The 21,170-nt window shown below is 51.9% G+C and overlaps 1 protein-coding gene across 1 annotated transcript in view; it reads left to right on the top strand.

The window, feature by feature from the left end:
• Positions 1 to 21,170, top strand: part of LOC140190286 (host cell factor 1-like) — a 104,142-nt gene that overhangs the window by 55,401 nt on the left and 27,571 nt on the right. Inside the window, 10 exon segments of the mRNA XM_072246886.1 lie at positions 2,724 to 2,830; positions 4,157 to 4,336; positions 7,074 to 7,339; positions 7,341 to 7,401; positions 7,924 to 8,096; positions 8,675 to 8,869; positions 9,276 to 9,494; positions 16,948 to 17,052; positions 17,459 to 17,687; positions 19,206 to 19,345. Coding sequence (XP_072102987.1) covers positions 2,724 to 2,830; positions 4,157 to 4,336; positions 7,074 to 7,339; positions 7,341 to 7,401; positions 7,924 to 8,096; positions 8,675 to 8,869; positions 9,276 to 9,494; positions 16,948 to 17,052; positions 17,459 to 17,687; positions 19,206 to 19,345 — 1,675 coding nt within the window.

Genomic DNA, 21,170 nt, shown 5'->3' with positions numbered 1-21,170 from the left:
GTTTCATTGTGCCTATGCATAATGACAATTCAATTCTACAAGTTTGCAGATGGTACCACTGCAGTGGGCTGTATCTCAAATAACAATGAGCTGGACTACAGGAGAGCTAGAGAGCTTGGTGACGTGGTGTCTTGATGACAACCTTTTCCTCAATCGCAACAAAACCAAAGAGCAGTTCATTGCCTTCAGGAAGGGGGACGGTGCACATACTCTTGTCCACATCAATGTTGCTGAGAAGGTTGAGAGCTCAACTTTCTAGGAGTGAGCATCACCAATAGCCTGTCCTAATCCAAGCACATCGCCATCGCAGTGAGGAAATCTTACCGACGCCTCCACTTCCTTGGGAGACTAAAGAAACCTGGCATGTCTTCGTCGTCCCTTATCACTTTTTATCGATGCTCCATACAAAACATCTTATCTGGATGCATAATGGTTTGGTACGGCAACTGCTGTGCCCGTGACGGCAAGAAACCGCATAGAGTTGTGGACACAGCGCAGCACATCACAGAAACCAGCCTCCCCTCTATAGACCCTCTCAATAATTCTCACTGTCTCAGCATAATCAAAGATTGTACCCACCCTGGGCATTCTCTCTTCTCTGCTCTTCTATCGGACAAAGGCTACGAAAACCTGAAAGCACGTCCCAGCTTCCCTGTTGTTATCAATCTCTTAATAGTTCCTAAGTACAAAAAGATGGCCTCTTGACCTCACAAGATCTTGCACCTTATTGTGACCCTGCAGTCCATTTCTTTCTGTTTCTCTGGAGCTGTTGCACTTTATTCCACATGGTTTGTATTTTACCTTGTTCTGCCTCAGCGCTCTGTGTAATGACCTGATCTGTATGAACAGTATGCAAGACAAGCTTTTCACTGTATCTCAGTACATGTGACAATAATAGACCAAATCTGATTCTTGTGATTCTGTGCATTGGAGTTTGAATACCAGCCTGTGATGCAACCAATTAGAATGTGTTCCACTGCATATCTTCAGCAGTTCCTCAGTGCAGCAAACCGACCGAATCTCCTTAAACTTGGATACTAACTAGGGAAAAGACTCATTGCAACTTTCCTTCCTCTCCCGCTGAGTTCATCTGATTCAGATAATGCTCACGTACCCCTTTACACTTCCTCTAATTGTCTCCCTATTTATCTGGTCTTGCTTGCGCTTTTCCCATCCTGTTACGTGCAATTTTATCATCACCTGAAGGACTTGGCAGACTTAATTCTACCCCTCAACCATCGTGTTCTTGAACCAGAAGGGATAACTTCACTCACTCCAACACTGAACTGTTCCCACAACTGTGGGTTAAAGTTCAAGGACACTTCATCTCATGTTCTCACTATTGCTTATTTATTTCTTTTTTTTTTGCAGCTTGTCTTTTGCACATGGGTTGTTTGTCTTGTGTGTAATTTTTTATTAATTCTGTGGTTTTTTTGTGTCTACCCTGCCTACAAGAAAATGAAGCTCCGGGTAGTATAGGGTGACATATATGTGCCTCAATTATAAATTTATTTCAACTTTGCACTGTTACAGTTGTAGAGTATGATCTTTTTTTTTAGGAGATGCAGCATGAAGTAGGCCCTTCTAGCCCTTTGAAGTGTGCTACCCAGCAACCCCTGATCTAACCCGAACTTAATCACAGGACAATTTACAATGACCGGTTAACCTACTGGTACACCTTTGGGGAGTGTGTACAAACTGGAGCACCCGTGGAGAGCCCACGCGTACCACGAGGAGGACTCTTTCCAGGTGACACCGGAGTTGAACTCACCGAGCTGTAATAGCATCATGCTAACCGCTACGCTACTGTGGTGTCATGCGGGGAGTCCGAATGACAGCAGATCATTAGGATTAGCTGCTTTTACTAAGACGCGTCAGCCGCTGTACACGTTGGGCAGTTTATGGTGCGGACCTTCAAACCAGGTCTGTCAAGACTAAAATGTGCGCACTTAGGAAGTCTGTACGTAACGGGAGAGAGCCCTCCACGCATAGGAGGCTGAACCGATTTACTGTGCGATCAATCGGTCACACGTGCACTTGCCACATTCAAGATGAAGGTTATAGTCACCTGTCTGTACAGATGTACAACCAAACGAAAAAAAACATTTCACGGACCACAGACCACTATCTGAGAGTGGCCTCATCGCAGTAGAGGAGGCTGTGTACTGACAATACAGAATGGGAAGTCGATTTGAAAACGGCACCAACAGAAATCCTTCCTTTTGCGCTGGATGGAGCGAAGGTGTTATGTGTCAACTCGGCTTCCCCTCACCTGGTCTCACCCATTTCCTGCCAGCTTGTAGTTCAAGTTTAAGATTATCATCCTCTCATTGTATATGTGTACAAACAAATGAAGCAATGATCCTCCAGACCACAGTGCACCCACAAAACATGTGTCACACACAACACGTGTCCAAAATATTATACTATAAATAAATTAGCAAAATATAATTAAAAATGCACAGTAAACAGCTCACTGTCCTAGTGATGAGACTTGGTGGTGGTAGGGTGTTCATTAGTCTCATGGCCTGAGGGAAGAAGCTGTTACCCAGTCTGGCCATCCTAGTCCTGATGCTCCTGTACATCCTCCCTGATGGTAGTGGGTCAAAGAGATTGTGGGCTGAGTGGCAGGGATCTCCAACGATACCTCTCTCCCTCCCCCAAGATGTATGTGTTTGGTGGTTGGGTGCCTCTGTATAACAATACCTCTCTCCCTCCCCCAGGATGTACGTGTTTGGCGGTTGGGTGCCTCTCGTCATGGATGACGTGAAGGTGGCCACGCACGAGAAGGAGTGGAAGTGTACCAACACACTGGCCAGTCTCAATCTAGGTAGGTACCGCAAGCCTTCCCCACCACACTTACCAGTCATCCCTCTCCCCAGAACCTCAAACCTATGACTCTGCTGCCCTCTCCCAACCCCTTTACCCCTCTTCCCACTACCCCTTCAATCTCATCCCTCAACTCTCATTCCTCCCTCCTCAGCCCCCTCATTCCCCCTCCTCCCACTCTCCCCTCAAACCCTTCTCCACTGTCCTTACAAGCTCGCTCCCCTCTCATCCCTCTTAACCACTCCAATCTCCCCCCTCAAACCACTCCTCACCTCCCCTTCAACTTTGCCCTTCTCTCAGTCCCCTCAACCACCTCCAACCTCCCCCATCGCTCACTCATCCTCTCAGCCTTCTCCCGCATCCCCCTTCAATTCCTTCATTCTCACTCCCCTCTTAGCCCCCTCCCAATCTCCTCGTTCAACCCCTCAACTTCCTCTCCCACCTCTCCCTTCAACTCCCCCAAAACTTGCTCCCCCGTCCCCTTGACCAATCAGAACCCTCCCCCACCCACCTAAACCTCAGCCTATCTCTGTCCTCTGTGATTTTATGTGACTCTGTAAGATCAGCCATCCGTCTCCTGTGCTTCATGGAATAAAGTCCCAACCTCGCTCTGTAACTAAATTCCTTGAGTCTCTGCAACAACCTTGTAAATCTCCTCTCCACTCTTTTCTTGGTGGCGGGATGGAGCTACAGCTCTGCTGAAGGAGTTGTAAGGTGCTCCTTCCTCCGCTAGCCTGCAGTTCACCCTTGGGCAAGGTGTAGCACCTGCTTAGCCTCCCCGATCAGGGTCACATGAAGCCATGGGAGCGGTTGGTTCATATCACATGCCCTGTTTATGCAACTGCTAAATGCAGGCAGATCTCTGAAGAGTATTGATAATGGCTGGGGGTCATCCTTCTTGTAAAGACACTGCCCAGAAAAAGGGAATAGCAAATCACTTCTGTTGAAGAATTTGCCAAGACCTATCATGTTGGAAAGATCACGATCGGCCACCTCTTACGATATGGCACGTAATGAATGAACTCTTACCGGCTTATTAACTGCATTCCTACAGCATGGTGACTAAAACTGTGTATAATACTCTTAAGGGCAGGCACCTCTGACATCCAATTCCCCGAAGCCATCACACCTGTCCCAATTTCTCTGCTGCTGCCACCCCTCACCCTGTCATTGCTTCATTGCTGCCTGCGGGATCTTGCCATGCACACCCCGATGGGAGGTTGGAGTGGTGGTGTGGTGGGAGGGAGGGGAAACAGCTCCCTCGATTGGACACCCAGAGCATGCACAGGCGTGACTAATGGACCTCTCCCCTCACCTCCTGCGCCAGACACGATGACATGGGAGCCGGTCATCATGGAGACGCAGGAGGACAACTTGCCCCGGGCGCGGGCAGGGCACTGCTCAGTGGCTGTGAATTCCAGGCTGTACATCTGGAGTGGCCGGGACGGATATCGAAAAGCCTGGAACAATCAAGTATGCTGTAAGGATCTCTGGTACCTGGAGACAGGTAAGGTGGAGCTAATGTTTGCTCAACTTTGTTCCTCTTTGCCTTTCTCCCTCCTGTTTTTGTCCAACCTCCACCCCCACTCCCATCTCGAGCCAGCCTCCGTTTCCAACTTCTCTCTTCACCTTATCCAATCTTCCCTCTCACTCATCTCCCGTGTATAATCTGCCTGTCCACTTCCAACCCCCTCCACCTCTACCCCTCTCTGGTTCTAAGGGATGGTACCTCACAGTTCCAGTGACTCTGTTTCGATCCCGTCTTCTGTGTGTGTGTGCTTTTCCTCCCACGCACAACGTGGGTTAATTGACTGCAGTAAATTCTCTCCCCCACCCCCATGTGTGGGTGAGGGGTATAATCTAGGCTGTGTGTGGGGTATGAGCAACAATGAAATTGGTTGGAGGATGATTGGCATTAAAACAGGAGGGACTGATAGGCTAAAGGGCCGGTTTCCATTCTGTAGTGTCCTTTCCTCCATGCCTCTGCTTTTTAACATGGCTACTTGTCTCAACTGGATGGCTGTCTGAGGTGAGGTTGGTTCTCACTCCCTCTCTGTCTGTGTTTAAGGGATGGGAAGAGGGGAAACCATCTGAATTGGGGGCTAAGAGGGGAGACTACTTTATTGGAGTGGTGAGCCTCCCCCCTAGAGTAGAGGGGGAGTTGACCCTCCCCCACCCCCGCCATCGGGAGGGGTGCGGAAAAGGTGGGAAACCCGTGTATTGGGACCTGGGAGAGGGAAGCTAGACAAGCCACCTTACGAAGTTCTTCCCACATGGAGAGAAGAGAAGGGATTGGAGTGAGGCCCTCTCTGTCCGAGCCTCTCCCAGGATCGCTCTGTTCCTCCATGTCCCATCGCTATAAACTGGTGTATCTTCAGTTGACTGGGACCTGAGCTCCAGAACTTCCTCCCTAACCCCCTCCGCGTTGCCTTCCAAGAAGTGCGAGCGAAGTGAAGCTGCGGGATGGGGTGAAGGAGCAAATACAACAGAGCAGGTGAAGAAAGAGGTGTGGGGGCGTCTCCCTGTCACCTTCTGGCCAAGGGGTGAGGGGACTGTCTTTCTCTGCCTCCTCACAGCCTTAGCGGGGTCCCCCACCTCCCCCTCAGGGTTTGCTAGTCACACATGTCCCTCAATGCAGGGGTCTCATCCCTCCCCATTTCTGCCCCACCCCCCAACACAGTACAGGATTCTGTGGGTTGCCGGGTCAGATTGTTGGACCGAAGGGCTGATATAGGAGCTCAGCAAGTTGAATGGCGACTGTGGAGGGAAAGGAACCGTTGACATTTCAAGTTCAGAGTTCAGAGGGAATTGGGCCATCTGCAGGAGGAATGGCGATAGTTTAAAAGGGCATTTCGGTGGGCATTGGCCGAAGTGCCTGTTTCCGTGTTGTATGACTCTGACTCCGGTATCTGATTATTTGAAAATCCTGTTCAGTTGGGCATCTGGCTCACTCAGCACTGACAAAGGTCTGGTCCCCCTTTCATTCACCCCACATTCCCATTCAGACTCTAGCACAGATAGGCACACTGGGGGAGCAGGGGTTGTGGAAACGTTGGAGTGGGGGGGTGCCGACACAGCAGGACAGACGTGGGGGCAGACTTGGCGGGCACTTTTCAACGATTAATTAACCCCGTACGTGAGAGCAAACCAAAGGTCAGAATCGAACCTGCTATCTGGAGCCGTGAGGCGGCAGCATTCTCCCTGCTCCACTTTACAGTCCCTTAAGCCCTCTCTGCTGTCAGCCGGACTCCTCCCCATGGGAACAGGCACTTTCCCTGCCTCAGGAGGTTGCCCTGTCTTAGTTTATTCACCAAGTTCTGCTCTTCCCCACAAGTGAAACGGGGACACCTCTTTTACTCTTATTGGGAAGAGAGAGAGAGCCTGTGGTATGTCGAATTACTTGGTGAATGAGTAGTCTTTGGGGTACTACAAGTCTGTGGCTTTATTGATGCTTTGCTGCATGCTTGAGTGTGCTCGGTGGAGGGTGCAGATGCTTTTATCGTTGCTTTGCTGCTGGTTATGCGTGGGGAGGGGCTTTGGGGTTCTAACATTTAACTCATTCATCCTTTAGGGCATTCCTCTGTTTTCATGGATGTTTGCGAAGAAAAAGAACTTCACGATATATATTGTATACATTTCTCTGATATTAGATGTACCTATTGAAAGCTATTGAATTGCAAATGTGACCATAATCCCCCCCCCCCAACGCTACCGTCTTTTGGAATTTCAAAGCCCCCCCTAATGTAACTCTGAAGATTCTTGCAAACAAAAAAAAAAGTCAACATGAGTGGGATCGAAATTTTCATTGTGACCAGGAAGGCATCTTGGTCGGCCTTGACGAATTGGGCCAAAGGATCTAATTTTGTGGGGTGAGGTATATAAGGAATGAGGAGGAGAAAGACCATGACGTAAAACCAGAACTGGGTCTATCTGCTCTGCCATTCCATCATGGTTGATTTATTATCCTTCTCCATTTCCCCAACCCCATTTCCGTGCCTTCTCCCTGTAACCTTTGCCCTGACTAATCCAAACATGTTGGGGGAGGCGAGTGTAGTTAGTTAGTGTAGTATGAATCTATGCTGTTGGGCTTGGTAGTTAGTGGTGTAAGGTAGGCAGCACACAGGAGACCTGTGCACGAACCTGACGAGGAGGATTGGCTGTGGGTTACCTCTATCGAGTGGTGACCCTAATTCCAGATAAATCCCACTCCCCCTGACTCTCTCTCTCTTTTTCTCTCTCGGCAGAGCGTCCGCCAGCTCCTTCTCGGGTACAGCTGGTCCGGGCCAACACCAACTCACTGGAGGTGAGCTGGGGTTCGGTGCCGACGGCCGACTCCTACCTCCTGCAGCTACAGAAATACGACCTTCCGGCGGCTGCTGCCGCCTCCCCCGCCCCACAACCCCTCCCTTCCGTCCCCGCCGGGCAGCCGAAGAGTCCGGCCCCTGCCTCGGCGGCCCCTGTTCCACCTGCCCAGCAGCCCGGGGTGCCAGCACCCAGCTCGTCTCCAGCCCGCCGCCACCCTGGCTCCATCCCAGACTCTGCTGGGCAGCGCCACTGCTGTCCGGGCACCAGGTGAGTCCGCTGTCTGTGCTACGTGGGGCGGCTTTTAACAGGCTCCTGGTCTGGGTGGTGGGTGTTGTAATGGGCCTGTACTAAGGGTTCATAAGGTTTGTAATGCTTTTGTATTCTGGGTTTGTAAAGAAGAGATTTCACTGGGACCTTGATTTGAGGTGTGCAATCGACCCATTTCCCAGGGGATGTAATAAGCAAGTAATACAGGGATAGTACTGGTGCCTTAATCTAGGAGGTTGGTGTTGCAGTGGGGTGACGTGCTGGGTGCTGGGGCAGGGGGAGGTAACTGAATTTAGAATCGGTCAGGGTAGCAACAGAGATGTGGAGTTGTCAGGTGGTCAGTCCTGGGACCAGAATGCACGGGTACTCGGTAATAGACCAACATGGGAGTGTGTGACAGAAACACCGCTTGCATTACGGAGGATGAATGGGGTAGGGTGGTGTCACCACAACTATAATTTCCCTCCCGCTCTTAAACTCTGTCTCCTCTCCTTCCCTCTGCCCTTCCTCCCTTCTTAACAGGAACGCCGGCTGTGCTCCGCGTGGCCTCCCCACAGTCCGCAGCCGTGCTGACTAGTGGTACATCCCTGATCACGGTGCGTCAGGCAGGGCCGCAGGTCAGGCCGCCCACCCCCGCCACCACCTTATCTACGGGGGTCCGGATGGTTGTGTCTGCGCAGGGAACCCAAAACGTGGTAAGTCCTGCTGTCTGTGTGTCCGCTGTCCTCACCGCTGCGGGATGTCACAAAGCTGCCCGAGGGAGACCCAGTTCACACCCACAACAACCCCACCCCACACCCCCATCTATCTGCGCTCAGTCTCTTCCCAAACCCCAGTCTGTCTCTGGATGTTTGTGCGTGTTTGTGTATGTGTGAGTCTGTGTGTATGTGTGAGTTTGTGTGTACGTGCGTCTGAGTGTGTGCGCAAACCTCTGATACCTCACTTCCCGCACTGTTTTGAGGGATACATCTCCCCATTCTCCACTGAACGACAAATGGTTTCTTTTTCCTCCCCTGCCTCCACCGCTCCCCCCCTCACCGCTCCCCTCCCCTCCCTCCCCCCCACCTTTCCTCCCCCACTCCCTCCCCCTCCCCCACCCCTCCCCTACCTCCCGCCCCCCACCGCTCCCCTTCCCCACCCCTCCTCTTGCTCCCCTCCCTTCCCCCACCGCGCTCCCCTCCCCCGCACCCCTCCCCTACCTCCTTCCCCCCACCCCTCCCCATCTCCCTCCCCCCTCCCCTGCACCACTCCCCTCCCTCCCTCCTCCCCACAGCAGACGATAGGCGGCAGTACACAGATGAGTGGGATGGCGGCTTTGGCTGCTGCAGCCGCGGCCACGCAGAAGATCTCACCCACCACCATCTCCACCGTGCTGGGGGTCCCTGGTTCCACCACAATCAAAACCGTGGCCGTGGCCCCCGCATCCACTCTGCCCACTACCGTCAAGATGTCTTCCTCTCCCGTTATGGTAGGTGGACTTGTGTTGCTGGTGTCTCTGTCCCAGTCCGTCCCTCCTTCCGTCCTCGTGTGTGTGTGTGTGTGTCTGAGAGCAAGAGGGACATATTCCTGTGTGTGAGTGCAAGAGAGAGGAAGACCCTGTGTGTATGTGTGCGTGTGTATGAGAGACAGGGTACATACGTGTTAGAGGGCAATAGGGACATTGTTTCCGTGTGTGAGTGTGAGAGAGAGGGAGGAACACACGTTGTTGCTCAGTGTGGGTATATGGAGGTGTGTGCGTATCTGAGTGGGGTTGTGTGTGTCTGCATGTGAGTATGGGTGTGTAGTGTCAGTGTGAGCCATTGCCCACTTGTACCACGTCTTTAATCTAGTGCATCATTCAGCCCACACTAAGCTGCTTTCCCTCCTCCTCGCAGGTGAGCAACCCAGCCACACGGATGCTGAAGTCGGCAGCAGCGCAGGTGGGAACTTCGGGCACCACTGCCTCCCCCATGAGGCCAATAATCACGGTCCATAAGTCGGGCACGGTAACGGTGGCACAGCAGGCCCAGGTAGTGACAACGGTGGTGGCAGGAGTCACCAAAACCATCACCCTGGTGAAGAGCCCCATCTCCATGACCGGTAGCAGTGCCCTGGTAACTCTTTCTCTATCTTTCTCTCTGCCCCTCTCTCTCCCCCTGCGACCCCCCCCCCGCCCCTCGCCGTCGCACACGCCTGCTCTCCCCGTCCCGCTTTCCCCTGCTGGCTTCTCGCTGTCGCACTCACCAGCTCCCTCTCTCTCTTTGTTGTACTCACCCACTCTCTCTCTCTCTCGCCCTGACTGTCGTGCGCTCTCTCTCTCTCGCTCTCGCTGTGACTGTCGCGCGCGCTCTCTCTCGCTGTGACTGTTGCGCGCTCTGTTGCTGCTTAGCTCACTCTCTTGCGCGCTCTCTCGCGTGCTGTCTTGGTATAACACTCGCGCACTCTCTCCCATTGTCACGCTCTCTGTCTCTCTCTATCTCTCTATCTCGCTCTCTATCGAACTCTCTTGCTCTCTGTCGTACTGTCTCGCTCTCAGTTTTTCTCTAGCGTGCTCTCTCCAGCACATGCGCTCTAGCTCTTGTTCTCTCTCTCGCTTTCTTGCTGTCTCTGCCATGCTCTCTCACACTATCTCTAGCATGTGCCCTCTCGCTCTCGCTCTGGCCCTCTCTGGCCATCGCACTCGCGCTCCCTCTCCCTCACTCTGTCACGCGCTCCCTCTGTGTCTGTCGAACTCTCTCCCTCTCTGTCTGATAAACTCTCTGTCCCTCCCTGTCTGTCGAACTCTCTCTTGCTCTCTCTCCCTCCCTGTCTGTCGAACTCTTGCTCTCCCTCCCTGTCTGTCGAACTCCCTCTTGTGCATGCGCGCACTCTCTCTCTCAAACTCTCAGTCTCTGTCTGTTGAACTCTCTCTTGCTTTCTGTAGCGTGCATGCGCTCTCTCGCTTCCTCTTGCTCTGTCTGTCGCACACGCTCCCTCTCTCACTCTCTTGCTCTGTCGCCGCTCTGTTTTTGTAGCGCTGGCACGCACGCTCTCATGTTCTTGCTCTGGCTGTCGCGCACACTCTCTCGTTCTGTCGCAGTTGCGCTTGCACTCTCCCCCTCTCATTCTCTCCCTCTGTAGCGTGTGCGCGCACTCTCTCTCTGTCTCGTGCATGCTCTCTACACCTCTGTAGTGTGCTCTCTCTCGCACACTCTGTCTCTCTCTTGCTGTCGCGTTTTCTCTCTTGCTCTGGCTGTTGCGCTCGTGCTGTCTGTCGCAGTTGCGCGCGCTCGCTCTCTCGCACGCTCGCGCTCTCTCACTCTCACTCCCACTCACTCTTGCTATCGCACTTGCGCTCTCCCCCGTCGCTAGCTTCACTCACGCTCTCTTTCACTCTAGCTGTGGTGCGCTCTCTATCTCTCGCTCTGGCTGTCGCGCATGCTCTCTTGCTCCCTCTCTGTCTCTCGCTCCCTCTCTGTAGCATGCGCTTTCTCTCTCCAGCATGTGCTTACACTCTCTCACTCTCTCTATTGTTCTGGCTCTCGCTCTGGCTGTCGCGCGCTCTCTCCTTTCTCTTGCTCTCTCCCTCTCTGTAGCGCGCACTCTTTCTCTGTTGCTCTGGCTCTCATGCACTCTCTCACTCCCCCTCTGACGCGCGCTCTCTCCCTCTCTGTAGCATGCACTTTCTCTCTCTCTAGCACCTGTGCGTGTTCGTTCTCTCTCTCTCTCTCTCTCTCTCTCTCTCTCTCTCTCTCTCTCTCTCACTCTCACTCTCTCTCTCTCTCTCTCACTCTCATTCTCATTCTCACACTCACACTCACACTCACACTCTCTCTCTCTCTCTCTCTCTCTCTCTCTCTCTCTCTCTCTCACTCTCACTCTCACTCCCGCTCACTGTGGCTGTCACTTGCAGTCACACTTGCGCTCTCTGTCGCAGTTGCACACGCGCTCTATCTTGCTGTCTTGCTTGCTCCCTGTCGCGCACTCTGTCTTGGTGTCATACTCGTGCGCTCTCTCACTGTCGTGCATTCATTCTCTGTCTCTGTCTCTGTCTCTGTCTCTGTCTCCGTCTCTGTCTGTCATGCACTCGCACTCTTTAACTCCCGCTCCCTCTCGCTATCACACTTGCGCTCTCCCCCTCTCGCTGGCTTCGCTCACGCTCTCCCTCACTCTAGCTGTAGCGCGCTCTCTTATCTCTCGCTCTCTCTGTCGCGCGCGCTCTCTCTCTCTCTGGCATGCGCTTTCTCCTCTCTAGTGCGTGCATGCGCTCTCCCACACTCTCTCTTGCTCTGGCTCTCGCACTCTCGTTCTGGCTGTCCCTCTCTGTAGCGTGCACTCTCTCTCTCTCATGCTCTCTGTCTCTCTAGTGCGTGCTCTCTTGCTTGCTGTCTGTAGCATGCGCGCTCTCTCTCTTGCTCTCACGTTCTCTCTTGCTCTGGCTGTTGCACGCGCTCTGTGTCGCTCTGGCACTTGCTCGCAGTTCTGCGCGCGCTCTATCTTGCTGTCTTGCTTGCTCTGTTGTGTGCACGCTCTCTTGGTGTCGAGCTGTCTCTGTTGCGCACTGTTTCTTGGTGTCATGCTTGTGCTCTCTCTCTCTCTCTGTAGCACACGCTCACTCTCGCTCGCACTGTTTGTCGCAGTTGCACGTGCGCTTTATTTTGCTGTCTGTTGTGCACCGTCTCTTGGTGTCATGCTCCTTCTTGCTCTCGCACGCTCTCTTCCTCTCCCTCGCTGTCGCACGCTCTCTCCGTAGACATTACCCTTGCGCACGCGCTTTCTCCCTTGCTCTCCCCATCGCACGCACTCGCTCCCTCTCTCACGCACGCGCTCTCTCACTGTTGTGCTCACCCACTCTGTCCTTCGCTGTCGCACTTGTGCGCTCCCTCTCTCTTGCTCTGGCTGTCGAACACTCTCTCGCTCTGTCTATGACTCTCTCTCGCTCTGTCTTTCTAGCGTGTGCTCTCTCTCTCTCTCTGTAATGCACGTGCACGCTCTCTCTTGCTCTGACTGTCGCGTGCTCTCTTGTTCTGGCTGTTGCGTGCGCCCTCTATCTCGCTGTTGTGCGTGCACTCTATCTCGCTGTCTCTCCGTCTCGCTGTCATGCCCGCACTCTCTTCACTCGTGCACTCTCTCTCTTGCTGTCAAGCTCGCCTGCTCTCTCTCTGTCGCTCGCACTCTCTCCACCCCTCTCTCTCCACCCCTCTCTCTCCACCCCTCTCTCTCCACCCCTCTCTCTCCACCCCTCTCTCTCTCCACCCCTCTCTCTCTCCACCCCTCTCTCTCTCCACCCCTCTCTCTCTCCACCCCTCTCTCTCTCCACCCCTCTCTCTCTCCACCCCTCTCTCTCTCCACCCCTCTCTCTCTCCACCCCTCTCTCTCTCCACCCCTCTCTCTCCACCCCTCTCTCTCTCCACCCCTCTCTCTCTCCACCCCTCTCTCTCTCCACCCCTCTCTCTCTCCACCCCTCTCTCTCTCCACCCCTCTCTCTCTCCACCCCTCTCTCTCTCCACCCCTCTCTCTCTCCACCCCTCTCTCTCTCCACCCCTCTCTCTCTCCACCCCTCTCTCTCTCCACCCCTCTCTCTCTCCACCCCTCTCTCTCTCCACCCCTCTCTCTCTCCACCCCTCTCTCTCTCCACCCCTCTCTCTCTCCACCCCTCTCTCTCTCCACCCCTCTCTCTCTCCACCCCTCTCTCTCTCCACCCCTCTCTCTCTCCACCCCTCTCTCTCTCCACCCCTCTCTCTCTCCACCCCTCTCTCTCTCCACCCCTCTCTCTCTCCACCCCTCTCTCTCTCCACCCCTCTCTCTCTCCACCCCTCTCTCTCTCCACCCCTCTCTCTCTCCACCCCTCTCTCTCTCCACCCCTCTCTCTCTCCACCCCTCTCTCTCTCCACCCCCTCTCTCTCCCCACCCCCTCTCTCTCCCCACCCCCTCTCTCTCTCCACCCCCTCTCTCTCCACCCCTCTCTCTCTCCACCCCTCTCTCTCTCCACCCCTCTCTCTCTCCACCCCTCTCTCTCTCCACCCCTCTCTCTCTCCACCCCTCTCTCTCTCCACCCCCTCTCTCTCCACCCCTCTCTCTCTCCACCCCTCTCTCTCTCTCCACCCCTCTCTCTCTCTCCACCCCTCTCTCTCTCCACCCTCTCTCTCTCTCTCCACCCCCTCTCTCTCCACCCCCCTCTCTCTCCACCCCCCCCTCCACCCCCCCTCTCTCTCTCTCTCTCTCCACCCCCCTCTCTCTCCACCCCCCTCTCTGTCGCACATGCTCCCTCTCCCCACCCCCTCCCATCCCCATCTCCTGTCTCTCTTCCCCCCTCTCTCACCCCCCCATCTGTGTCCATTTCTCCCCCTTCTCCCTCCCGCCTGCTCTGAGTTTCATCCTAAACCACTGCCAGCAGTGAGCTAAATGTTGCCACTAAAAGAAGGCAGATGCTGGGGGCGATTCAGTGGCACAGTGTGGGGCAGAGGGATGGCACAAGGACTGTGTGAGGAGATGGCCAGTAGAGGGAGGAAGGGATAGAAGTAATGGGTGCGGGAAGGGTTGTGAGAGGATGATGGGGGCAAGGGGAGAGGACAGAGGTGGAACAAGGGTCAAAGATACAGGAATTCAAACAGACCATATACAATGCATTTATGTAGTACGAGGTAAAGAATAACAGAATGCAGAATAAAGTGTAACAGCTGCAGAGAAAGTGCAGGTAAGTATTCAGGTGCAAGATCATAATGAGGTAGATTGTGAGGCCAAGGGTATAATTTATCATTCAAGAGTCTGATAACTGCGGGGTAGAAGCTGGTGGTACGTGCTATCTTTGATCTGATGGAAGTGGGGGAGAAGAGAGACTATCCGGGGTGGGAGGCCTAGGTAGAGTGGATGTGGAAAGGATGTTTCCTATGGTGGATGAGTCTAGGATCAGAGGGGGCAGCCTCAGAATAGAAGGGCGTTCCTTTAGAACAGAGATGAGGAGGAACGTCTTTGGCCATAAGGTGGTGAATTTGTGGGATGTGGAGGCCGAGTCATTGAGTATATTTAAAGCGGAGATTGACAGGTTCATAATTGATAAAGGTGTCAAAGGTTACAGGGACAAGGCAAGAGAATGGAGTTGAGAGTGGTACTAATCAGCTATAATGGAATGGCAGAGCAGACTTAAGTGGTCACATGCACTGAGATTCAGTGGGAAAACTTTGCTCTGCATGTCATCCATGCATATTCCATTAATCCAAGTAATGTGACAGGATATATACAGTATTTGAAAAAGCAGGACCTGACTAGGGATAGTCAGCCTGGCTTTGTGTGTGGCAGCTCATGTCTAACTAATCTTGTATAGCTGATGAAAAGAAGGTGGTGGACATTGTCAACGGTCTTGCTGAAGTCCACATAGACAAAGTCCCGTTTGACAGGCTGGTCCAGAAGGTTCAATTGCTGGCATTCAGGCTGAAGTAGTCAATTGGATTCAACGTTGTCCCAGCAGGAGAAACCAGAAAGTGTCAGTGGATGGTTGCCTCACTGACTGGTGGAGTGCTGGGTCTGCTCTACTCTGTCGTCTTTAATCAGTGATCTGGATGACAATGTGGCAAACTGGATCCGCAAATTTGCGATGACATCAAGATTGGGGGGTGTCGCGGACAGCAAGGTTGGGTATCAAAGCTTGCCAAGTGATCTGGACCTGCTGGGAAAATGGGCTGAATGTGGCAGATAGAATTTAATGCAGACAAGTGTGAAGTGTTGCACTTTGGGAGGACAAACCAGGGGGCTCTTGCACGGTGAGCGGTGGGGCACTGAGTAATGTAGGACAGAGGTATCTGGGAATACAGATCCATAATTCCTTGAAAATGGTGTCACATAAGGTTGTAAAGATTTTGATACATTGGCCTTCATATGTTAAAATTGTATAAGATGTTGGTGAGGCTAAATTTGAAATATTGTGTGCAGTTTTGGTCACCTACCTCAAGGAAAGATATCAAAAAAGTACAGAGAAGATATATAAAGATGTTGAGGGGACTTGCAGACCTGAGTTATAGCGAAAGGTTGAATGGGTTAGGAGAATGAGGGGAGGTTCGATAAAGGTGCACAAAATTATCAGGGGTATAAGCAGAGTCAGTGCAAGATAGGGTTATGTGAAACTAGAGCTAGAGGTCGCAGATGAAAAGTGAAATGCTTACTGGGAGCATGAGGAGAACCACTTCACTCAGAGTGTGGAAATGGTGGATCTAACTTCAACATGTAAGAGAAGGTTTGGATAGGTACATGGATGAGAGAAGTATGGAGAGCTAAAGTCCAAGTGCAAATAGATGGGCTAGGCAGAAAACTTAGATAGGCCAAAGGGCCTGTTTCTTTGCAGTTGTGCTGTGTGACCTTTTGACTCTAGTGTATGGTAAAATACACTGGTTGGCCACTTTTATTAGGTGAAGGAGTGGAACCCAGTGTGGTCTTCTGCTCAAAGTTGCTGGTGAACGCAGCAGGCCAGGCAGCATCTCTAGGAAGAGGTACAGTCGACCTCTTCCTAGAGATGCTGCCTGGCCTGCTGCGTTCACCAGCAACTTTGATGTGTGTTGCTTGAATTTCCAGCATCTGCAGAATTCCTTGTGTTTGTGGTCTTCTGTTGTAAGTCATCTATTTCAAGGTTCAATGTGTTGTACATTCAGAGATGCTCTTCTGCACATCTCTGTTGTAACGTGGTTAGTTGAGTTACTGTCACCTTTCCATCAGCTTGATCCAGTCTGGCCATTCTCCTCTGACCTCTCTCATTAACCAGGCATTTTCTCCCACAGAACTACCACTCATTGGATTTTTTTTTGTTGTTGTTGGCAGTTAGCTCTAGAGGCTGCTGATCTGCTGGAATTTTCACATATAACAGTTTCTGAGATTCTCAAACCACCCCATAGGTGCCAACAATCATTCCCCAGTCAAAGTCACTTAGATCATGTTTCTTCCACATTCTGACATTTGGTCTGCACAACAACTGAACCTCTTGACCGTGTCTGCATGCTTTTACATGTTGAGTTGCTGCCACGTGATTGGGTGCTTGCATTGGCCACTGTGTGTATGCGTTACATATAAAATTAAATAATTAGTGAAAAAACAGTAAAGAAATAATGAATTGGTTTTCATGGGTTCAATGTCTATTCAGAAAGCTGTTCCTGAAACATTGAGGGTGTGTCTACAGGCTCCTGTACCTCCCCTTATGGTAGCAATGAGAAGAGGGCATGTCCTGGGTGGTGGGGGTCCTTGATGATGGATGCCACCTTTGTGAGGCATTGCCTTTTCGAGTTGTCCTCGTTGTTGGGGAAGCTGGTGCCATGATGGAGTTGGCTGATTTTGTTAACAGAGCTCAGTGGATTGGGCAGAATCTGTAGAGGGAGGAGGAGCTTTCGACTATGTTCAGCTCGAAGCCTTTCCTCAAACAGATTTGTTTGTTGCTCCTTGTATTTGACCAAGCGCCAAAGGTAACAAAATGCCTGTGTTTTTAATGACATTGTACTTTTTGAACTCTGGGGTTGTTGCTAACATTTTCACCTGGTGTGTGTTTCTATTCCCTCCCCCCCACCACTGCCACCCTGCCCATTTTCCCACACTGCTCCTCCCCTCCAGATCTCCAGCCTGGGGAAGGTGGTCTCCCTAGTGCAGACAAAACCGGTTCAGTCAGGAGTGGTCACAGGTCAGGCGACCACGAACCCTGTCACGCAGTACATACAGGTGAGTGCATGTCCACGTCTGTTAATAGATCTGCCCTTGGTGTGCTACTCAACACATTACTGCTCCTCCCGCCACACTCCCTCCTTACCGCCCGTCCCACAGTGTGGCGCTCCCTCCTTGCTGTCTCAACCACAGCTTTCCCTCCAGTCTGCTCTTCCTGCAGCGCTCCTTCTCTCCTCTTTCCCCCTTTCTCTCAGTGCTCTCTCCTTTCTCCCCTTCTCATGGTGCGCCCTCCTCTCCCTCCTCACCTTCTCTCCCACAGTGTGATGCTCCCTCCCTATAGCACTGCACCAGTGACATGGACACCATGGCCAAAATGTCCACTTAGCTGCCTCTGCCCCATGGCATGTGCCTCCCAGTCACTTCTAACCTTCTGTTTCTTCATGTCCTTTGTTTCCTGGCGCAGACGAAAGGTCCGCTGCCCCCAGGAGCCACCATCCTGAAGTTAGTGACGTCGGCAGATGGCAAGCCCACCACCATCATCACCACGTCGCAGGCAGCTGGGGCGGCAGCTGGCAAGCCCACCCTCCTGGGCATCAGCAGTGTCTCGCCCAGCACTGCCACTAAGCCCGGCACCACCACCATTATCAAGACCATCCCCGTCTCGGCCCTGATGGCTCAGCAGGGTGCTGCAGGTAATGGCAGTTGGGCCAGGGTGGTGGTGGGGGGGGGGGTAGTGTTTCTGCTTTGAATGGGCAGGACCTCTCTTTGAATGGGTCACTGCTGTCTATCCCACCCACCTGCTGGTGAATGACTCGGACCACCAGGGAGTGGAGCTGTGCTGGGAGAAGTCTGTGGGGCCTCTGGGAGGAGTCCCAGCCTTGGGTGAAAGATGGTCCATGGAGTTCCAAGGTCCTGAGTTACAGGGAAATAGGTTGGGACTTTGTTGCCAGGTGCATAGAGGGATGAGTGCAGATTTGATAGAGGTATATAAAATAATGAAGGATATAGATGGAGTAAATGCAAGCGGGCTTTTTCCACTGAGGCTGGGTGGGACAAGAACTAGAGATCAAGGGTAAAGCGTGAACGGTGAAATGTGTCAAGGAAACGTGAGGGTGGCATGAGTGTGGAAGTGGTGGATGTGGCTCCACTTACAACATTGAAGAAAAGTTTGGATAGGTGCATGGATGGGAGTGGAGGGCAATGGGACAGGACAGAATAGCAGTCCAACGTGGACTAGATGAAGCCGGCTTGTGGTGAAGTGGCATCCGTACCGGACTTCAAGGCTAGTGGTCCCGGGTTCAAATCCAGCCTGCCCCTCGCAGGCTTTCCATCCCTGCTGGGTTAGGTGTTGAGTTAGTAACTCGGCCTCGTAAAAAAAAAACACACCAATGCGAAATAAACGGCAAGGTTGCTGCCCGATGCGCCACAAGGTGCAGAGAGGAACAATAACAGCACTGGACTAGATGGGCCAAAGAGCCTGTTTCTGAGCTGTAGTGCTTGATGGCCATTATCAATAATTATTGAACAGGTTTTCTGAATGGCTTCATTTCAGTCTGTTTTTATTGTTGTACTATCAATAATAAAACAGAGTGCATGTAAATGAGCCAGAATTATTGTTCCTAATTTACTAATCAATTATAATCTTTCCCCTAAATTACCATGGCGTGCGAGAGAATTTTATTTTTATCTTTATTTGTAGATACCACATGGTATCAGGCCATTCCGACCCAACGAGCCCAGGTCCCCAATTAAACCCACGTGACCAAATAACCTACTAACCCGTACGTCTTTGCAAGGTGGGAAGAAACCAGAGCACCTGGAGGAAATCCGCACGGTTACCGAGAAGGAACATGCAAACTCCTTACAGACAGCGGCAGGAATTGACCCCGGGATGCTCCCTCTGTAAAACCATCGCGCTAACCACTCTCTGGGCGCGCACTCTCAAAAAGATTCGCCACCCCGGCCTTGTGTCAATTAGCTGGGGCGAGTGTATCTGCCTGCGGCTTTGGCAAATTCCTCTAGTCATGTCCTGTGCTATACTCCTTCTGGGACGGGGTTCGGTCCTGTTTGTTCATGGATGGAAGGTGGCAGGTTTTGGCTCTGCGGTAATCCTGTCCCCACCCATCCCACTACTACCTTTACTACCTTCACCTTTGGAAATGAGTAACCTCCTTTTTGTCTGCTGCTTATCTTTTTTCGGAACTCTCCAGCCACGAGCAACACTGGGATTAAATCGCCAATCACTATCTTCACCACTAAGGTAGTGACGCCGGGGACCGGCAGCCCGGCCAAGATCATCACCGGCGTGCCTAAGATCACCGGCGGCGTGGGCCAACAGGGGCTGACCCAGGTTAGTGAGTGCGGCTGGAACCGTGACAGGGGGTTGGGGCTGGCTGTGGTGGGAGAGCGCTCGCGAAGCGTCGATCAGTCAACTGGCATTCGATGAATGTTCTCCGCTCAGTGAAGGGCAGTGAGTTGCATCAAGGTGGCCGAGAGGTCATTGATGCTTGCAGAGAGTAGGCATTTGGTCCATTACCCTACTGGAAGCCCCCGAAAGGATGAGCCATACCCCGCTTCCTTGCTTCCTTGTCCATTTCCTCTTTGATTCAGGCTCTTCCCACCCTCCCTGTAGAATAAAAAGATTTCATCACTGCTTTGCCCAAGGGTCATTTTCAGGTTGAATCTGTGCTAAGGAAGGTAAGGTAGAATGGAACAAAAAAATCCTACAGAAAGTAGTGGATACAGCCCAGTCTATCATGGGTAAGGCCCTCCCCACCATTGAGCACATCTACATGAAACGCTATTGCAGGAAGGCAACATCCATCATCAGGGATCCTCACCACCCAGGTCACGCTCTCTTCTCACTGCTGCCATCAGGAAGGAGGTACGGGAGCCTCAGGTCCCACACCACCATGTTCAGGAACAGTTATTACCCCTCGACCATCAGACTCTTGAACAAAGGGGATAACTTCACTTGCCCCATCACTGAAATGTTCCCACAACCAGTGGACTCACTTTCAGGGACCCTTCATCTCATGTTCTCAATATTTATGGCTTATTTATTTATTTATTATTATTATTATTTCTTTTTGTATTTGCACAGTTTGTTGTATTGCACACTGGTTGAATGCCCAAGTTGGTACAGTCTTTGATTCTATTTCGGTTATTATTCTATGGATTTGTTAAGTAGGCCTGCAAAAGAATGAATCTCAGGGTTGTATATGGGGACATTAATTTACTTTGACAATGAATTTACTTTGAAGTGCAATACTAGCATTCATTTTGAGAGGACTAGAAAAATAAGGATGTAATGTTGAGGCTTCATAAGGCATAGGTCAGACTGTGCTTGCAGTTTTGTGAGCAGTTTTGTGCTCCTTATCTAAGAAAGGATGTGTTGGCATGGGAGAGGGTCCAGAGAAGGATCACAAGCATGATCCTGAGAAAGAAGGAATGAGGAGTGTTAAGTGTTTCAAGGTCTGTACTACAGTGGTGTGGTCTGCAAACTTGGAGCAGAATCTGGCCACGCAGTTGTAAGTATACAGTGAGTAGAGTGGGAGGGGGTGTCGGTGGTGGTGGGTGAGGACGCAACCTTGTGGAGCACCAATGTTGAGAATATTCATGGCAGTCTGTTGGTCAGATAGTCAGGGATCCAGTGGTATCCTTTTCCTTGCTATGAAGCCATGCCTCCTTGTCCATGACTCTCCCCTCTGGTAGAATCATTCCAGTACAGTACAGGCCCTTCGCTTATGATGTTGCGCCGACCTTTTAACCTACTCCAAGGTCAATCTAACCTTTTCCTCCCACATAGCCCTCCATGTTCCTTTCATCCATGTGCCTATCAAAGAGTATCTTAAGTTTCTATAATGTTTCCACCTCTACCGCTACCCCCAGAAGGGTGTTCCACGCAACCACCACTCTGTTTTTAAAAAAAGAACTCTGATGTTCCCCCTCTACTACTTCTACTCACCTTAAAATTATACCTCTTCACAGTAGCGTAGTGGTTAGCACAGCGCTTTACAGTACCAGCAGCCCGGCTTAAATTCCCACTGCTGCCTGTATGTTCTACCCATGGATTTCCTCTGGGTGCTTCAATTTCTGCCCATGGTCCAAAGACGTATCACGTGGTGGGTTGATAGATCATTGTAGATTGTCCTGTGATGAGGCTAGGATTAAAT

The sequence above is a fragment of the Mobula birostris genome, chromosome 29 (genome assembly GCF_030028105.1).
Source record: "Mobula birostris isolate sMobBir1 chromosome 29, sMobBir1.hap1, whole genome shotgun sequence".
NCBI lineage: Eukaryota > Metazoa > Chordata > Chondrichthyes > Myliobatiformes > Myliobatidae > Mobula > Mobula birostris.
The sequence above is the reverse complement of the archived record's forward strand: the minus strand, read 5'-3'. Positions and strand labels throughout refer to the sequence as shown.